General features: G+C 44.8%; 1 protein-coding gene across 1 annotated transcript in view; it reads right to left on the reverse strand.

The window, feature by feature from the left end:
- Amfr (autocrine motility factor receptor) overlaps positions 1 to 13,429 on the reverse strand; it is a 53,671-nt gene that overhangs the window by 2,835 nt on the left and 37,407 nt on the right. Inside the window, exons 11-12 of the mRNA XM_045139558.1 lie at positions 8,136 to 8,270; positions 4,782 to 4,865 (exon numbers count right to left, since the gene is read on the reverse strand). Coding sequence (XP_044995493.1) covers positions 4,782 to 4,865; positions 8,136 to 8,270 — 219 coding nt within the window. The remainder of the gene's footprint in view (positions 1 to 4,781; positions 4,866 to 8,135; positions 8,271 to 13,429) is intronic.

The following is a 13,429-nucleotide window of genomic DNA, read 5'->3' on the forward strand; positions in this document are numbered from 1 at the left end:
ACTAATTTATCCTCTGGAAATTTTATGTTTAGTTCTATCATTTATTTAACTATGTTTTATCACAATCTACTGAACAGAAACTACACTTCAACTTGAAAACAATCAAATCACTTAAAAAGGCAAATGCTGAGGATCTTTTGTAAAAACAGATAGAATATATAGTGCTTTGTGTTAGCGGGGTGTTAACTTGGGACATTTTCCCAGCTCTGGTTGAAGTTCTAGAAGCCAAGACAATGCCCAGGGGCTCAAACAACCTCTCACAGTGCCCGGCACATATGCTGCTACTGCTCCCAGGGGCAGCCCTATGCAGACAAGGGGCAGCCACCACCCACCCACCTATGGGATGCAATGCAGTGGAGAGGTCATCTCATGTAGAGTTCCTAGTGTGGGTGCTTTTATGTGCCCCCTTCTACTCCTCCTCCTGCCTCCAGCAACACCCACACAGTCAGAAATGGACTTTAATAAAGCCACATGGAACCCAATACACAGTGAATTTGAGACCAGATGGACCACACAGACATCTCCAAAAAGAAAAAAAGGGGAGACTGAAGGTTTAGGTCAGTGGTAAAGTGTATGTCTAACATGTATAAGACCCCAGGTTCCATCCTCAGTATAGCATGTGTACACACACACACACACACACACACACCAACAGAAACCACCTAGACATCCACTCATGGGTACATAAATAAACAAATAAATAAATGGAATATAATTCAGCTATAAGAAGGAATGAAAAAATATAGAAAAAAAGCCATGTGGAGTGTCTGATTCATACTCCTAAAATTCAAGGGACATGAGGACTAGTGACGCATGTACCTGTGTAGTTACAAGAAACTGGCTGTAGCAGACCAATAAGGGACTTGGGGGTTGTGTGGGGAACAAGACTGATGCCACTGACAGTAGACAGCTCGTGCTCTGGAGCTCAGGGATAGGCCCTGCAAGAGGGAATCGCCTAAAGTTGTTGAACATAGACTTTGTCCAAAAGGACTCTTGCAGGGGTGATGCGACCTCCAGAGAAGGCAAAGGTGCTCAGAAAGTGCCAATCCAAGTTCAAAGGATGTTTGAGAGTTTTGGTGTTAGCTGGAACCATGTAACTTCCATCCATACACACACATTCCACCTTCCTAACTCTTCCTGAGCTTGACTTTGACGGTCCTAAAAGAACAGCTGGTGAGTAGTGGATGAGAAGCAAAGTCCATCTGGGTATACTTCAGTGCTGCCCTGCTGAGGCCTCCATGCCTGACTCACAGCCTGAGACACACCAGGCAGACTGAAGTGCAGGAGGAGCAGGGCCTATGTGACTACCAAACCAGACCGCGATGGTATTACTGTTTTTGTTTTGTTTGGAGGGTCACATTGAGAGAACAGATAAAGGGGTACAATGACTTTAAGGCCATCTTTAGGGTACTAACATGAGAGTTAGGTTTAAATAGAATGCTACAGATGCAAATAACTAAGCACAATTATGTACAGCCATATGGCTTGAAATGTGCTCACAACTCAGAGTGACATTTGTCCCACCACCAAAGTTAAATGCTGTGCACATATTCTTGATAATTCTGATAATGAGAATAGGTAGTGACCATGCCAGAGCCCACCATGCCATCTGCTGCAATGCTTTAGAAATGGATTTCTGGATCTTTATGGTAGAAGAAAATGATGTCTATCGTTTCTGGTAATAATAACCAATTTTTAGACCTTGTGTACTCAGCTGCTGTTTTAACTTGACCTCCTCTTGCTTACAGTCAGTCCACACTCCTGCAGCAGTCTAACTCCATCTACCTGGGGGCCCTCAATCACCCTCCAAGGCCTGAATGTTGATAAAATGGGGATCCTGAAGGGCCCCAGTTTACTAATGCCCACTTCCCCCTACACCTTGCTTTTGTTCATTCTTCCCAGCATTTTCTTCCAGGTCTGTCTTTCCATACTCTATCAATGTACTTTTGGGGTCCCTTAGATAGACTCACACTTAGAGAAGTTTCCCAATGGCCACACCTAATGACCCCACTCAGCTCAAAGAAGCCAGATCAGCCATCACGCCAGTTCCCTTACAGTAGTTAGGATTGCTTCTTCAGAGGGAGGGAGTTGAGGCAGTTTAGGGTGACTAGGTCCCCCAAGGTTACAAGTGAGAAATGTCCTTGAGCCTGCCCTTGCAGTCTCCAGTTTGCTAGAGGTCAGAGAAGGATATAGCTTCTCCTTATCTCTTGTTGCTTGAAAGAGTTCGCCTTTCCTAGAATTGAGAGTCCTGAAAGGATTGAACCTGAACCTGGCATTGTGGCTGGTTAGCTCAGCCCCCATTCAGCACCTAGAAATGACCACTACTTGGATCTATAGGTGGGCTTTACTCCTTCTTGCCTTCTTATAGGCAAGAATTCTTCATAATATCTCCTTTTTCTCTCTCATAATAAAGTCTCTCTAAATTTTAATAATAATAATGAAACAGTCTAGTATAGTCCTGCCCATCTGTGGTAGTTTGATTCAGGTGTTCCCCATAAACTTAGGTGTTCTGAATGCTAGATTCAAAGTTGATGGAGATTTGGGAATTAACACCTCCTGGAGACAATGAATTGTTGGGAGTGGGCTTATGGGTGTTAAAGCCAGTTTCCCCTTAACAGTGCTTGGCACACTCTACTGTGGCTATTGTCCACCTTATGTTGCCAGGGGGTGATGTCTACCCTCTGCTCATGCCATCATTTTCCATGCTATCATGGAGCTTCCCCTCAAGCCTGTAAGCCGAAATAAACCTCTTTTTTCCCCCCACAAGTTGCTCTTAGTTGGGTGAGTTCTACCAGCAATGTGAACCTGACTGCAACACCATCACTCACACTAAGGTTTTAATGAAGCCAGGGTTCTGCACTTCCTAAGAGTGACAGTCTAGCCGAGGTGTAGTCCTGCCCACTACTCAAGACTGAAGTTTTAATGAAGTGTCAGCCAGGGTTCTGCATTTCCTGTGAGTGACTAAACAGGTCACATGGCAGTCCTTAAGAACTCTTCACAGTCACTGAGAACAAAGCTACGATGAAGACAAATGAAGCATGATGGATCCACAAGTGACCCTAAGCCAGTGTACACATTTCTGCTAATTATCCAAAGACTAGAAATGCAGAAATAGAGTCCCCCTTTTTCGATAATAATCTAACAGTTTTCAAATGATGCACAATCCAATCATTTTTTTTTAATACAGACATACTTAGTGGATACATCATGTCTTGGTACCATCCTTTCCCTTGTTGCTGCCCCCATTCCACTGGGAGCCCTCCTCAGGGGGGTTGCTGGTATTCCCCATGGGATTGTGAGTTATGCATTGTGGGAGCAGCAGTCAGTTACTGGGGGGAGGCAGTGCCTCTGGTCATGATGTCCCAACCTGTGGCTTTTACAATCTTTCCACCCCCTCTTTCACAAAATTCCCTGAGCTGTGGTGGGTGAGTTTTAAATCAACTTCAGTGATGAACTCTCAGGATCCTCTGGATTTCTAGATTTTTTTTTCTTTTGAGACAGGGTCTGACCTCATGCTCATGTACATTCTACCACAGCCTCATGAGTGCTAATTTACAGGTCACACTACCATGCCTTGCTCTAACTTTAGATTTGGATATGGAAATTTCAAACCAGTAATAAATCTGAAAAGGTTTAAATAATTTTAGTTTTCTGTTTGCAGAAGAAATAAGGGGTGTAGGTAGCTTCCCCACCAATTACTTGTAACTGGAAAGTCACTTCGAGAAGAGCCCCAGCCCACACTGGAAAGAAAGCAACACCACTCCCAACCAAGAGCCCCATATGCAGGAAACAACTCCCAATGAAGCACAAAGGCAAGGTTCACTGTGTGGCTTTTACTTTTGGTCCCCTCAGAAAGCATTTTGGAATGTAGACCATGAACTATAGCAGACAGCCTGGAACTGGAACCAGGCAGGGTGTGGGGAAGGAGGACTGGGCTGCCACCAAGACCTACAGCCGACGGGCTGCTTTTCAGAGTAACACCAAAGATCCAGCTCCCAACACAGCTACATTTCCCTCACTCGGCCAGTTTAGGCATAAACATGTCTCAAAATCCTGAGTCACAGAAGTGAGGCTATGGGGGGTGGGATGCAATGGCCTCAGCTCACTCCACAGCCTAGGGAACAGGCAGTCTACTTTTACAAGGTGGTGGCTTCCTTCTGCTCTCTCTCAAACTCAGCACAGCACCCAGGCAGTGGACTGCAGGAACTGGGTGGAAATATGGCCCACACCCAGACTGGTTTAAAACTCACTATGTGGATTAGGCTGACCTTCAACTCCTGGTTCTCCAGGAATAGTTTGGTTGTATTTGCTCCAACTCTAACAGCATCAGGGCTGAAACTAACTGCTACCAGGGGTGATGGTTTGACTGAATCTGAAATGTTCCCACACAAGTTCATGTTCTGAGTACTAGGCCTTCAGCTAGTAGCACTATTTTTGGGGGGTGGGGGAGGGTCTAGAAACCTTAAGAGGTTGGGCCTAGAAGGGAGAGCACTAGGAACCGGCCTTTTGAAGGTGACAGCCAGCTCCTGGTTCCTGTCTTGCTCCCTGCTTCCTGGTCCATGGTGATGTGAACTTCCTACATCACAAGATCCCACCACCATGGACTAAAGTGCTCCGCCAAGTCTCCCCCATCACGACAGACGGGAAATCTCCCAAGCTGTGAACCAAAAGATATTAGTCCTTGCCCTTGAGTTGTTGCTGCTTTGCGAATGTAACTAATACGCGGGGCCCACCCTCCCCATCTATGGTCCACACATCTCCCTCTAGGGAGCTGATCTCACCTGTGCAGGAGCTTCTCCCTCTTCCTGATCAGGGCTGGGCCTTTCCACTGGGCTGTTGAGGGCAGGTCTAATGCTATCTGACCGCTGAAAGAGAGACAGCAAGCATTCAAAATGGAATACTAAGACATAAGGAAAACCTGAGGTACAGAGGAGACAGCCACAAAACGGCTCATGACTTTAACAAAGCCTACAGCACCAAAGAAACTTAAACACTATAAAGATTAAAGGTTGAAAAACAAGGTTGAGTCCACCATAGAGTTCCTAGTTTAAGAGTTAGCAAGTGGCTTCCCACAGTAATCCCTGATAATAACTGCACAACAAAAGCAACAGTGACAACTGCAGACAACACTAACTGATATGGCACTGAGGGGAGCCCTGTTTCTTCACTGGCCTTCCAAAAAAATACTAAGAAGTAGTCACTGCAGTTCTTGACACTTCAGCCAGTGAAGATAGTGGCTAAGGCAACAAACTGTTGCTCTGGGTCTCGCGCATATCCCTTCAGGTCTCAGCACCTCCACACCTACAAGCCTGTTTCTGATTCTCTGACAACTCTCTGGCTACATGAGGCAACTCTGACACTTCCAAAGACAGCCAACAACCAGGTCAAACGCTTGAGCCCTGGGACAACCATGGCTAGTATCTCAGGTCAGCTGATTCCAAAAGCCACATTCTTTGAATAGTTGAATTTTATTGATAGATTTCTGCATTTTTTTAAAAAAATTTTTGTTCATTTTTTATTTATTTATTTGAGAGTGACAGAGAGAAAGAAAGAGGCAGTGAGAAAAACAGAGAGAATGGGTGCGCCAGGGCCTCCATCCACTGCTAACAAACTCCAGATGCGTGCGCCCCTTGTGCATCTGGCTAATGTGGGTCCTGGGGAATCGAGCCTCAAACCGGGGTCCTTAGGCTTCACAGGTAAGCGCTTAACCGCTAAGCCATCTCTCTAGCCCTTCTGCATATTTTTAAGATAGAGTAACTTCTGGTCGATGATTCGCTAAGTTATATATAAATTCATTGATGCGTCTATGGTAGTACTTCTTGTACCCACCAAAGAGGTCATGTGAGAAGCCAGGAATGTGATCTTTTTATTACTTTGGGTTTTTTTTAATTTTTATTTTTATTTATTTACTTGAGTGTGACAGAGAGCAAGAGGCAGAGAGAAACAGAGAGAGAGAGATAGAGAGAATGGGCGCACCAGGGCCTTCAACCACTGCAAATGAACTCCAGATGTGTGCGCCTCCTTGTGCATCTGGCTAACGTGGGTCCTGGGGAATGGAGCCTCGAACGGGTTTCCTCAGGCTTCACAGGCAAGCGCTTAACTGCTAAGCCATCTCTCCAGCCCTACTTTGGTTTTTTAAAACTTTTTTTATTTATTTGAGAGAGAGAAAGAAAGAGTGCAAGAGAGAGAGAATGGGTGCACCAGGGCCTTCAGCCACTGCAGCCAAACTCCAAATGCATCTGGCTTATGTGAGTCCTGAGGAATCAAACCTAGGTCCTTGGTTTTGCAGGCAAGCACCTCAACTACTAAGCCATCTCCCCAGCCCATGTGAGCTTTTCTTTTTTTAATTAATTAATTAATTTTTTTGAGATAGAGTTTCAGTCTAGCCCAGGCTAACCTGTAATGCACTGTGTTATCTCAGGGTGGCCTTGAACTCACAGTGCTCCTCCTACCTCTGCCTCCCTGAATGTTGGGATTAAGGTGTGCACCACTATGCCTGACTCCTTTTTTCTTTTTCTTTTTTTCCCCCTGAGGCAAGGACTCACTCTAGCTCAGGCTGACCTAGAATGCACTATGTAATTTCAGGGTGGCTTGAAACTCACAGAGATCCTCCTACCTCTGCCTCCTAAGTGCTGGGATTAAAGGTGTGTGCCACTACACCCAGCCATGTGAGTTTTTAAAAATGTCAAAAGTTGGGCTGGGGAGATGACCTCAGCAGTTGGAGATGCTTGCATGCAAAAGCCTGCCAGCCCAGATTTAGTTCAGGTTTAAATCCCGTGAAACCAGGTGCAGAGAGTGGTGCATGCATCTGGAGAATGCTTACAATGGCAAGAGGCCCTGGCAGTTCCATTCTATTTCTTTCTCCTTGCAAAGAAAGAAATTAAAGAACAAAACAAAACAGTCAGGGGCTGGAGAGATGTCTTAGTGGTTAAGGCCATAGGATCCATGTTCAACTCTGGAACCCATATAAGCCAGATGCACAAGGTGACACAAGGGTGCAAGGCTGCACATACACACAAGTGGCGCATGTGTCTGGAGTTCAGTTACAGTGGCTGTAATTACAGGCCCTGTTGTGCCAATTCTCCCTCTTAAAAAAAAAAAAAAGGCCAGGCATGGTGGTGCACACCTTTAATCCCAGCACTCGGGAGGCAGAGGTAGGAGGATCACTGTGAGTTCAAGGCATCCTGAGACTACATAGTGAATTCCAGGTCAGCCTGGGCTAGAGTGAAACCCTACCTCGAAACCCCCCACCAAAAAAATCCAGATTCCAAGTTTCAGAGAGAGGTGAACTAATGGACATCACAGCAATGGATGAGGCTAACTGGGGACCAGTGGCTATCTCCTAGTGCCAAATGTCCATAAACCACAGACCTAGGGCCATACTCACCTCTCTCCATCTATTTTCCTTCCTTTTTTTTTTGGGGGGGGGGGGTTGAGGTAGGGTCTCGCTCTAGCTCAAGCTGACCTGGAATTTACTATGTAGTCTTAGGGTGGCCTCCTACTCATAGTGATCCTACTACCTCTGCCTTCCAAGTGCAGTATTAAAGGTGCACGCCATTCTCTCTCACTCGCTCACTTTTTCTCTCCCTCCGCAAGTTTCTCTCTTTCAAATAAATAATAAACTTTTAAAAAAGGATCTACAAAAAAAAAAAAGGTGTGCACCACCATACATGGAACCTCCATCTATTTCTACACATAATGTTTTATTGGAAAACCATCTTGTTCACTCATGTATATACTGGTGGAAACACAATGTATGGCCCACAAAGCCTAAAATATTCATTCTCTGCCCTTAACAGAAAAAAAGATGTTAATACTTTCTGACAGGAGCCCAACATCATCACCTTATCAGAGCAGACTGGTTTAGGTGGGGGGGGGGGGTCCATACTGAAACTATAGAAATAAATCTGCCCTTATGTTTGGTGTGTTTGATTTCAACATTTTTGGCAAAATGAAGGAGTTTATAGAAAGCTTTGCTCATGTCCTGTCAAAGGTTCCCTTACAGAGTGTCCAACATTCTGGCGTCTCTTGGCCACATTAGACAAAGAACTATCTTGGGGCAAACATTAAATACAATAGGATTAAACCTTTGGGAGGTCAGGATCTGTTGGCCATACTGAAAGCCTTGGTTCTACCTGTGTGGGAAAAGGTACTTGGATCCGTCCTTCTAAGATGTTGTCTGTTGTTATTTCCACAGAGCGTGTCAGCTGGAGGTCCTGCAGTACAAGGTGGTATGGGACCTGGGGGAACATCTCTTGAATCTGATGAGCCTGTAGGAACACAAAGAGGTCACAGCAAGGGTCACTCCTGGTAGTTCTCAGAAATCAAAGCAAATTGGCAGGCTCTGGGCATGGAAGTTAATGCCACACCAATTCTGCAGGGTCATACACATTGTAGTCTTATTTTCCCAGGTATCAATCAGAATATGGGAACAGCATCAATTTCAAAACAAGGAGCCGACAGAAACCTAGTAGATCCCAACATGGGCTGACATAGAATCTTCTGGTTTTAAAAAAGTGCTCATTTTAAAACTCAGTAGTCTGACACACATATGTATGATATCCACATGCATTAAAAAGTGAAAGAAGCTTGGTTCAAAAGCCCAGCTGCATGATTCCATTTGGAGACAGGCAAATGTATAGAAAGAAAACTAGTTTGTAGGGCTGGGAATTAGTCAATGGTGGAGTGCTTGCACAGCATGTCAGAGGCCTCAGGGCTATTCCCTATGTGACAAAAACAAGATAAAACTAAATAAGCCAACAAAAATAAGAAACCCCACAGCCCTGATAAGGAGGTGCCAGGTGGTGGGGCAGGCAAGGAAGCAGTGACTACAAAGGGGCACAGTGGAGTCTGAGGAAGACTGGATCTACTCTGTATCTTGCTTTCAGTGATCACGGCACAAGTGTGTGAATTGAACTGGATATTAGCCAGCACACATTTTTGCTGTGTGTAAACTATACCATAATTTGAAAGAATATATTTAAAGAATGCAAATTTATAGCCAGGCATGGTGGCACTCTGTCTGTGACCCTAGCAGCCAGAGGTAGAGATAGAAGGATCCACAAGTTGAGGTCAGCCTGGGTTACACAGTAAGACTCAAAAAGAAAGGAACAGAATGAACATTTCTAATATTGCTCTGGAGCTATGATTTTCAAACTCTAAAGGCACCTTAGAGTTCAAATAGGGCTCATGGTGGGTATGTATGCACTGGTGGAGCAGAAAAGATCTAGGCTCATCACCACCTACACTTCCACCCATGTAGCCCAACACTTCTGTGTGTTCTCCACATGTATTTATTTTACAAGGAAGTATTTCTAGAAAAGTCTGTACGATATAGAAAAGGGAAGAAGAAAAAAAAGAAACAGGGAGCAAGAAAGAGAAGAAAAAGGACAGAGAGAGAGGAGGTGGGGAAAGGTCACTGCTTTAGGACACAAATCATTGGGGTATCAGCTCGCAAGGAACACCTGCCACAAATTGTACAATGAGGGGCATGTGTCTCAACATCAGGGCCTTGAAAGAACAGATCAGGACAGGTAAAACCTGTCCAGAGCTGCGATCACAGTCACTGCGGGAGAGATGAGGGGCCTCTGGCTGACATGTACTGTCCAGAGGGCCCCAAGCTCCACATTACTGTTTATGTCCCCTTACTGTTTATGATGTAAGTCAATCATTTTTCCCAGGTCAAATCAAAGCTATCTGAGAAAGATTCCATAAAACTCCATATACTCTCTATAATTAGATGAAATTCTTCTCATTTCAAAAAGAAAACAAAGTGGGGGAAACAGGAAAGGGATTGTTCATTTTACAAGGCTAAAGCTTTTCTACCAGAAATTCCAGTAAGTTAAATACTGGATCTTAATTTTAAAAATGTATGGTTCTGGTCTGGAGAGATGGCTTAGCAGTTAAGCACTTGCCTATGAAGCCTAAGGACCCCAGTTCGAGGCTCAACTCCCCAGGATCCACATTAGCCAGATGCACAAGGGGGCGCACGCGTCTGGAGTTCGTTTGCAATGGCTGGAGGCCCTGGCGCGCCCATTCTCTCTCTCTCTGTCTGTCTGCCTCTTTCTCTCTCTGTCTGTTGCTCTCAAATAAATAAACAACAACAAAAAATTTTTTTTTTAAATGTATGGTTCTAATAAATTAGTTGTACTAAAAATATTCTATTCCAGAGCAAAGAACTAGAAAGAACATAAGACGGTCCTCCCAAAAAGTTCAAACTCATCACCTCCCTCCTAGGAATGTGCTGCAAGGAGGCTGGCAAGGTGTGCCAGTGGCAGAGCTTCACCAATGTGGAGCCTCTATGAGCTTTCCAGGGGCCACACTGCACCACTACACCTCAGAACACTCACACCCACCACAGTGCCTGTCTCTCACTCTGCTGACTCCCTCATAGAGGATCTCATAGAGAAATCATGCATCCACAGGAACCATGCCTCCTTCTTTCTTTGCACTTACTGTGATCAAAACCCATTTTCCATCTGTAGTTGTACAGTGTAGTTGTGAAACCAACACACACATTGCAATAGGCTGGCCTCAAATCATAGCAATTCTTCTACCTCAGACTCCCACAAGCTAGGATTAAAGGTGTGAGCCACTATACTTAGCCAATCCCTTCTTTTTAAGCCAAATCTCTAACACTCTGCTTGCAACAATATCCATCCTCCTTGTCAGCAAATCTCTCACTCACTCCACTCCCACCCAGCCTTCCACCTGAAGGCTGCTGCTCTTTCAGTCAGCACTTCGGCAGGTACCATCAACCCGTGACCCACCAACGACCACTCCTATTCACATACCAAATATCTTTCACCAAGAAAAGGTCCGTGATGGTCTGGTGGTGCACACATGTAATCTCAATACTCAGGAGGCTAAGGCAGAAAAATAGTAAGTTCAAACCCAGTCTGGATTACATGAGGAGACCTTGTCTCAAACAAAGGCTAGTAATGTAGCTCAGTGGCAGAGCACTTACCTAGTAGGTATAAAAAGGCCCTGGACTCAATTTTAAGCAATATACACTCCCAGAGGGGGATAGTAAGGGGCAGAGAGAGAAAGACTAAGACTGTGACTGGCAGCGGAAAAATCAGTATTGTAACTAACCAAGTGCTGCAGTTTCAGTGTGAACAATAGTTAGAAAACTCAGGACTTGGGGGCTGGAGGGATGGCTTAGTGGTTAAGGCATTTGTCTGCAAAGCCAAATGACCCAGGTTAAATTCCCCAGGACCCACATTAGCCCAAGGGGGCACATGTGTCTGGAGTTCATTTGCAGTGGCTGGAGCCCTGGCATGGCCATTCTCTCTCTCTCTTTCTCCCTCTTTCTGTCAAACAAATAAATAAAAATAAAATATTAACAAAGAAAGAAATAAAGAAAAAAAAACTCAGGACTAGATAGTGAGCACCCCCACCACACACAGTACCCAAGACTGACCTCCAGGAGCCCCCACAGGCAATACCTGAGAAACATCCCTTGCTGCTGAACGAAATGCACCAGGACACCCCCTTCTTAACAGAGTCTGCTCTACGGAGAAAGCAATCAACCACAGCCTATCCTGATGGGCTGTCAGAGTTTAGCAGGCCCGGGAATAGAAAAATACCCAACAGCACCTGGCCCTGGTCTTCTAACTCTAAATCCAGCCCACTCTAGCCAATCTGTACCTCTTGTGAGGAAGGAGAAAGGGGATGCTGAGAAACATTTGAGACATCCACAGTGCTGGGCCACAGACTCACCAAACTGAGACCCAATCATGAAACAAAAGAACATTTCCCCTACTGAAGTTCTGTCTACCTACCACAGTCCCTTTTATATAGCATACACAGTGCATCATGCCTGACTGCCATGGAAAAACACCAGGTAAACTAAGAGAAAGCACAATCTGAAGAGGCAGGAATGCTGGAATTATCAGACTGGGAATTTAATTAACATAGCACCACTACCCATTAGGAGCTCTTAGTGTATATGCTAAGTAGACAGCAGGAAATGAACAGATGTGCAATGCAAGTAAAGAGAAAGTCCTGAGGAGGAGCCAAAATACAACACTGGAGGCCAAGCCCATGACAACAGAAACGAAGAATGTCTTTGAAGGCTGGCCTTGGCAGCAAGAAGAACCTTCTGGCTTGAGAATACATCAGCACAAACTTACTTTAAATACTAAAACCCAGAGAAACAAGACTGAAAAGAACATTAGCATCTATGAGGCCTAAGAAGCAGCTACAAAGGATGGCACTGTGAAGAATGGGAATACCAGAAGAAAAAGGCAAAGAAACAGAAAAAGTACTTCTAGTCTACACCAAACCACCCTGAATGCACCCAATTTTATCAGAAAAAGTATTTCTAGTCTACGCAATACCAGCCTGAACACAACCAATTTTGTCAGAACAAGCACTTCTAGCAATGACAGAACTCCCTCCAAATTAATGTCAGGCCCAAATGACAGATCCAGGAAGGTTAGAGAACAGAGAGTAGGAAAACAGCCAGAGATAAAACACCTGGGAATATTACTTTTAAGCTTCAGAGAAGAAAATAAATAAAACCTTGGAAGAAGTCAGAGGGCACATAGGTAAGAACTGCAGCCAACTTCTTCCCAGAAACCAAACTGGCAAAAAGTAAAATCTTTAAATTTTGAGGGAAAACCCACCAACCTAGAATTCTATACTCTGAAAAATTATGCTTCAAAACTAAAGGACAGGGGCTGGAGAGAAGGCTTAGCAGTTAAGGTGCCTGCTCATGAAGCCAAAGGACCCAGGTTCAATTCCCCTGTACCCACATGAGCCAGATGCACAAGCAGTACACGCGTCTGGAGTTCATTTGCAGTGGCTGGAGGACCTGGCGTGCCCATCCTCTCTCTATCTCCTCCTCTCAGATAATTAAATCAGTAGGTAGGTAGGTGGATGGATGGATGGATGGATAGACAGATAGACAGATAGATAAAAATATATATTTTACAAAAAAATCTAAAGGACAGGGCTGGGGAGATAGCTCAAATCAGGTCCTTGGGCTTCACAAGCAAGCATTTAACTGTTAAGCCATCTCTCCAGCCCACAAATGCTTTTTTTTTCTTTTTTCTTTCTTTTTTTTTCGAGGTAGGGTTTCATTCTAGCCCAGGCTGACCTGGAATTCACTATGTAGTCTCAGGGTGACCTTGAACTCACGGAGATCCTCCTATCTCTGCCTTCCAAGTGCTGGGATTAAAGGTGTGTGCCACCCACACCCAGCTCACATATGCTTTTTAAAAAAGACATCAGGGGTAGAGAGATGTATTAGTGGTTAAAGCACTTGCCAGCGAAGCTAAGAATGCATGTTCGAATCTCCAGGTCCCTCATAGCCAGACTCAAAGTGATGCAAGTGTGAAATGTCACACGTACACCACAAGGGGGTGCACACATCTGGAGTTCGTTCACAGCAGCTGAAAGTCCTGGCACACCCATTCTCTCTCTT

Source organism: Jaculus jaculus, chromosome 1 (assembly GCF_020740685.1).
Source record: "Jaculus jaculus isolate mJacJac1 chromosome 1, mJacJac1.mat.Y.cur, whole genome shotgun sequence".
In the NCBI taxonomy this organism is placed as follows: Eukaryota; Metazoa; Chordata; class Mammalia; order Rodentia; family Dipodidae; genus Jaculus; species Jaculus jaculus.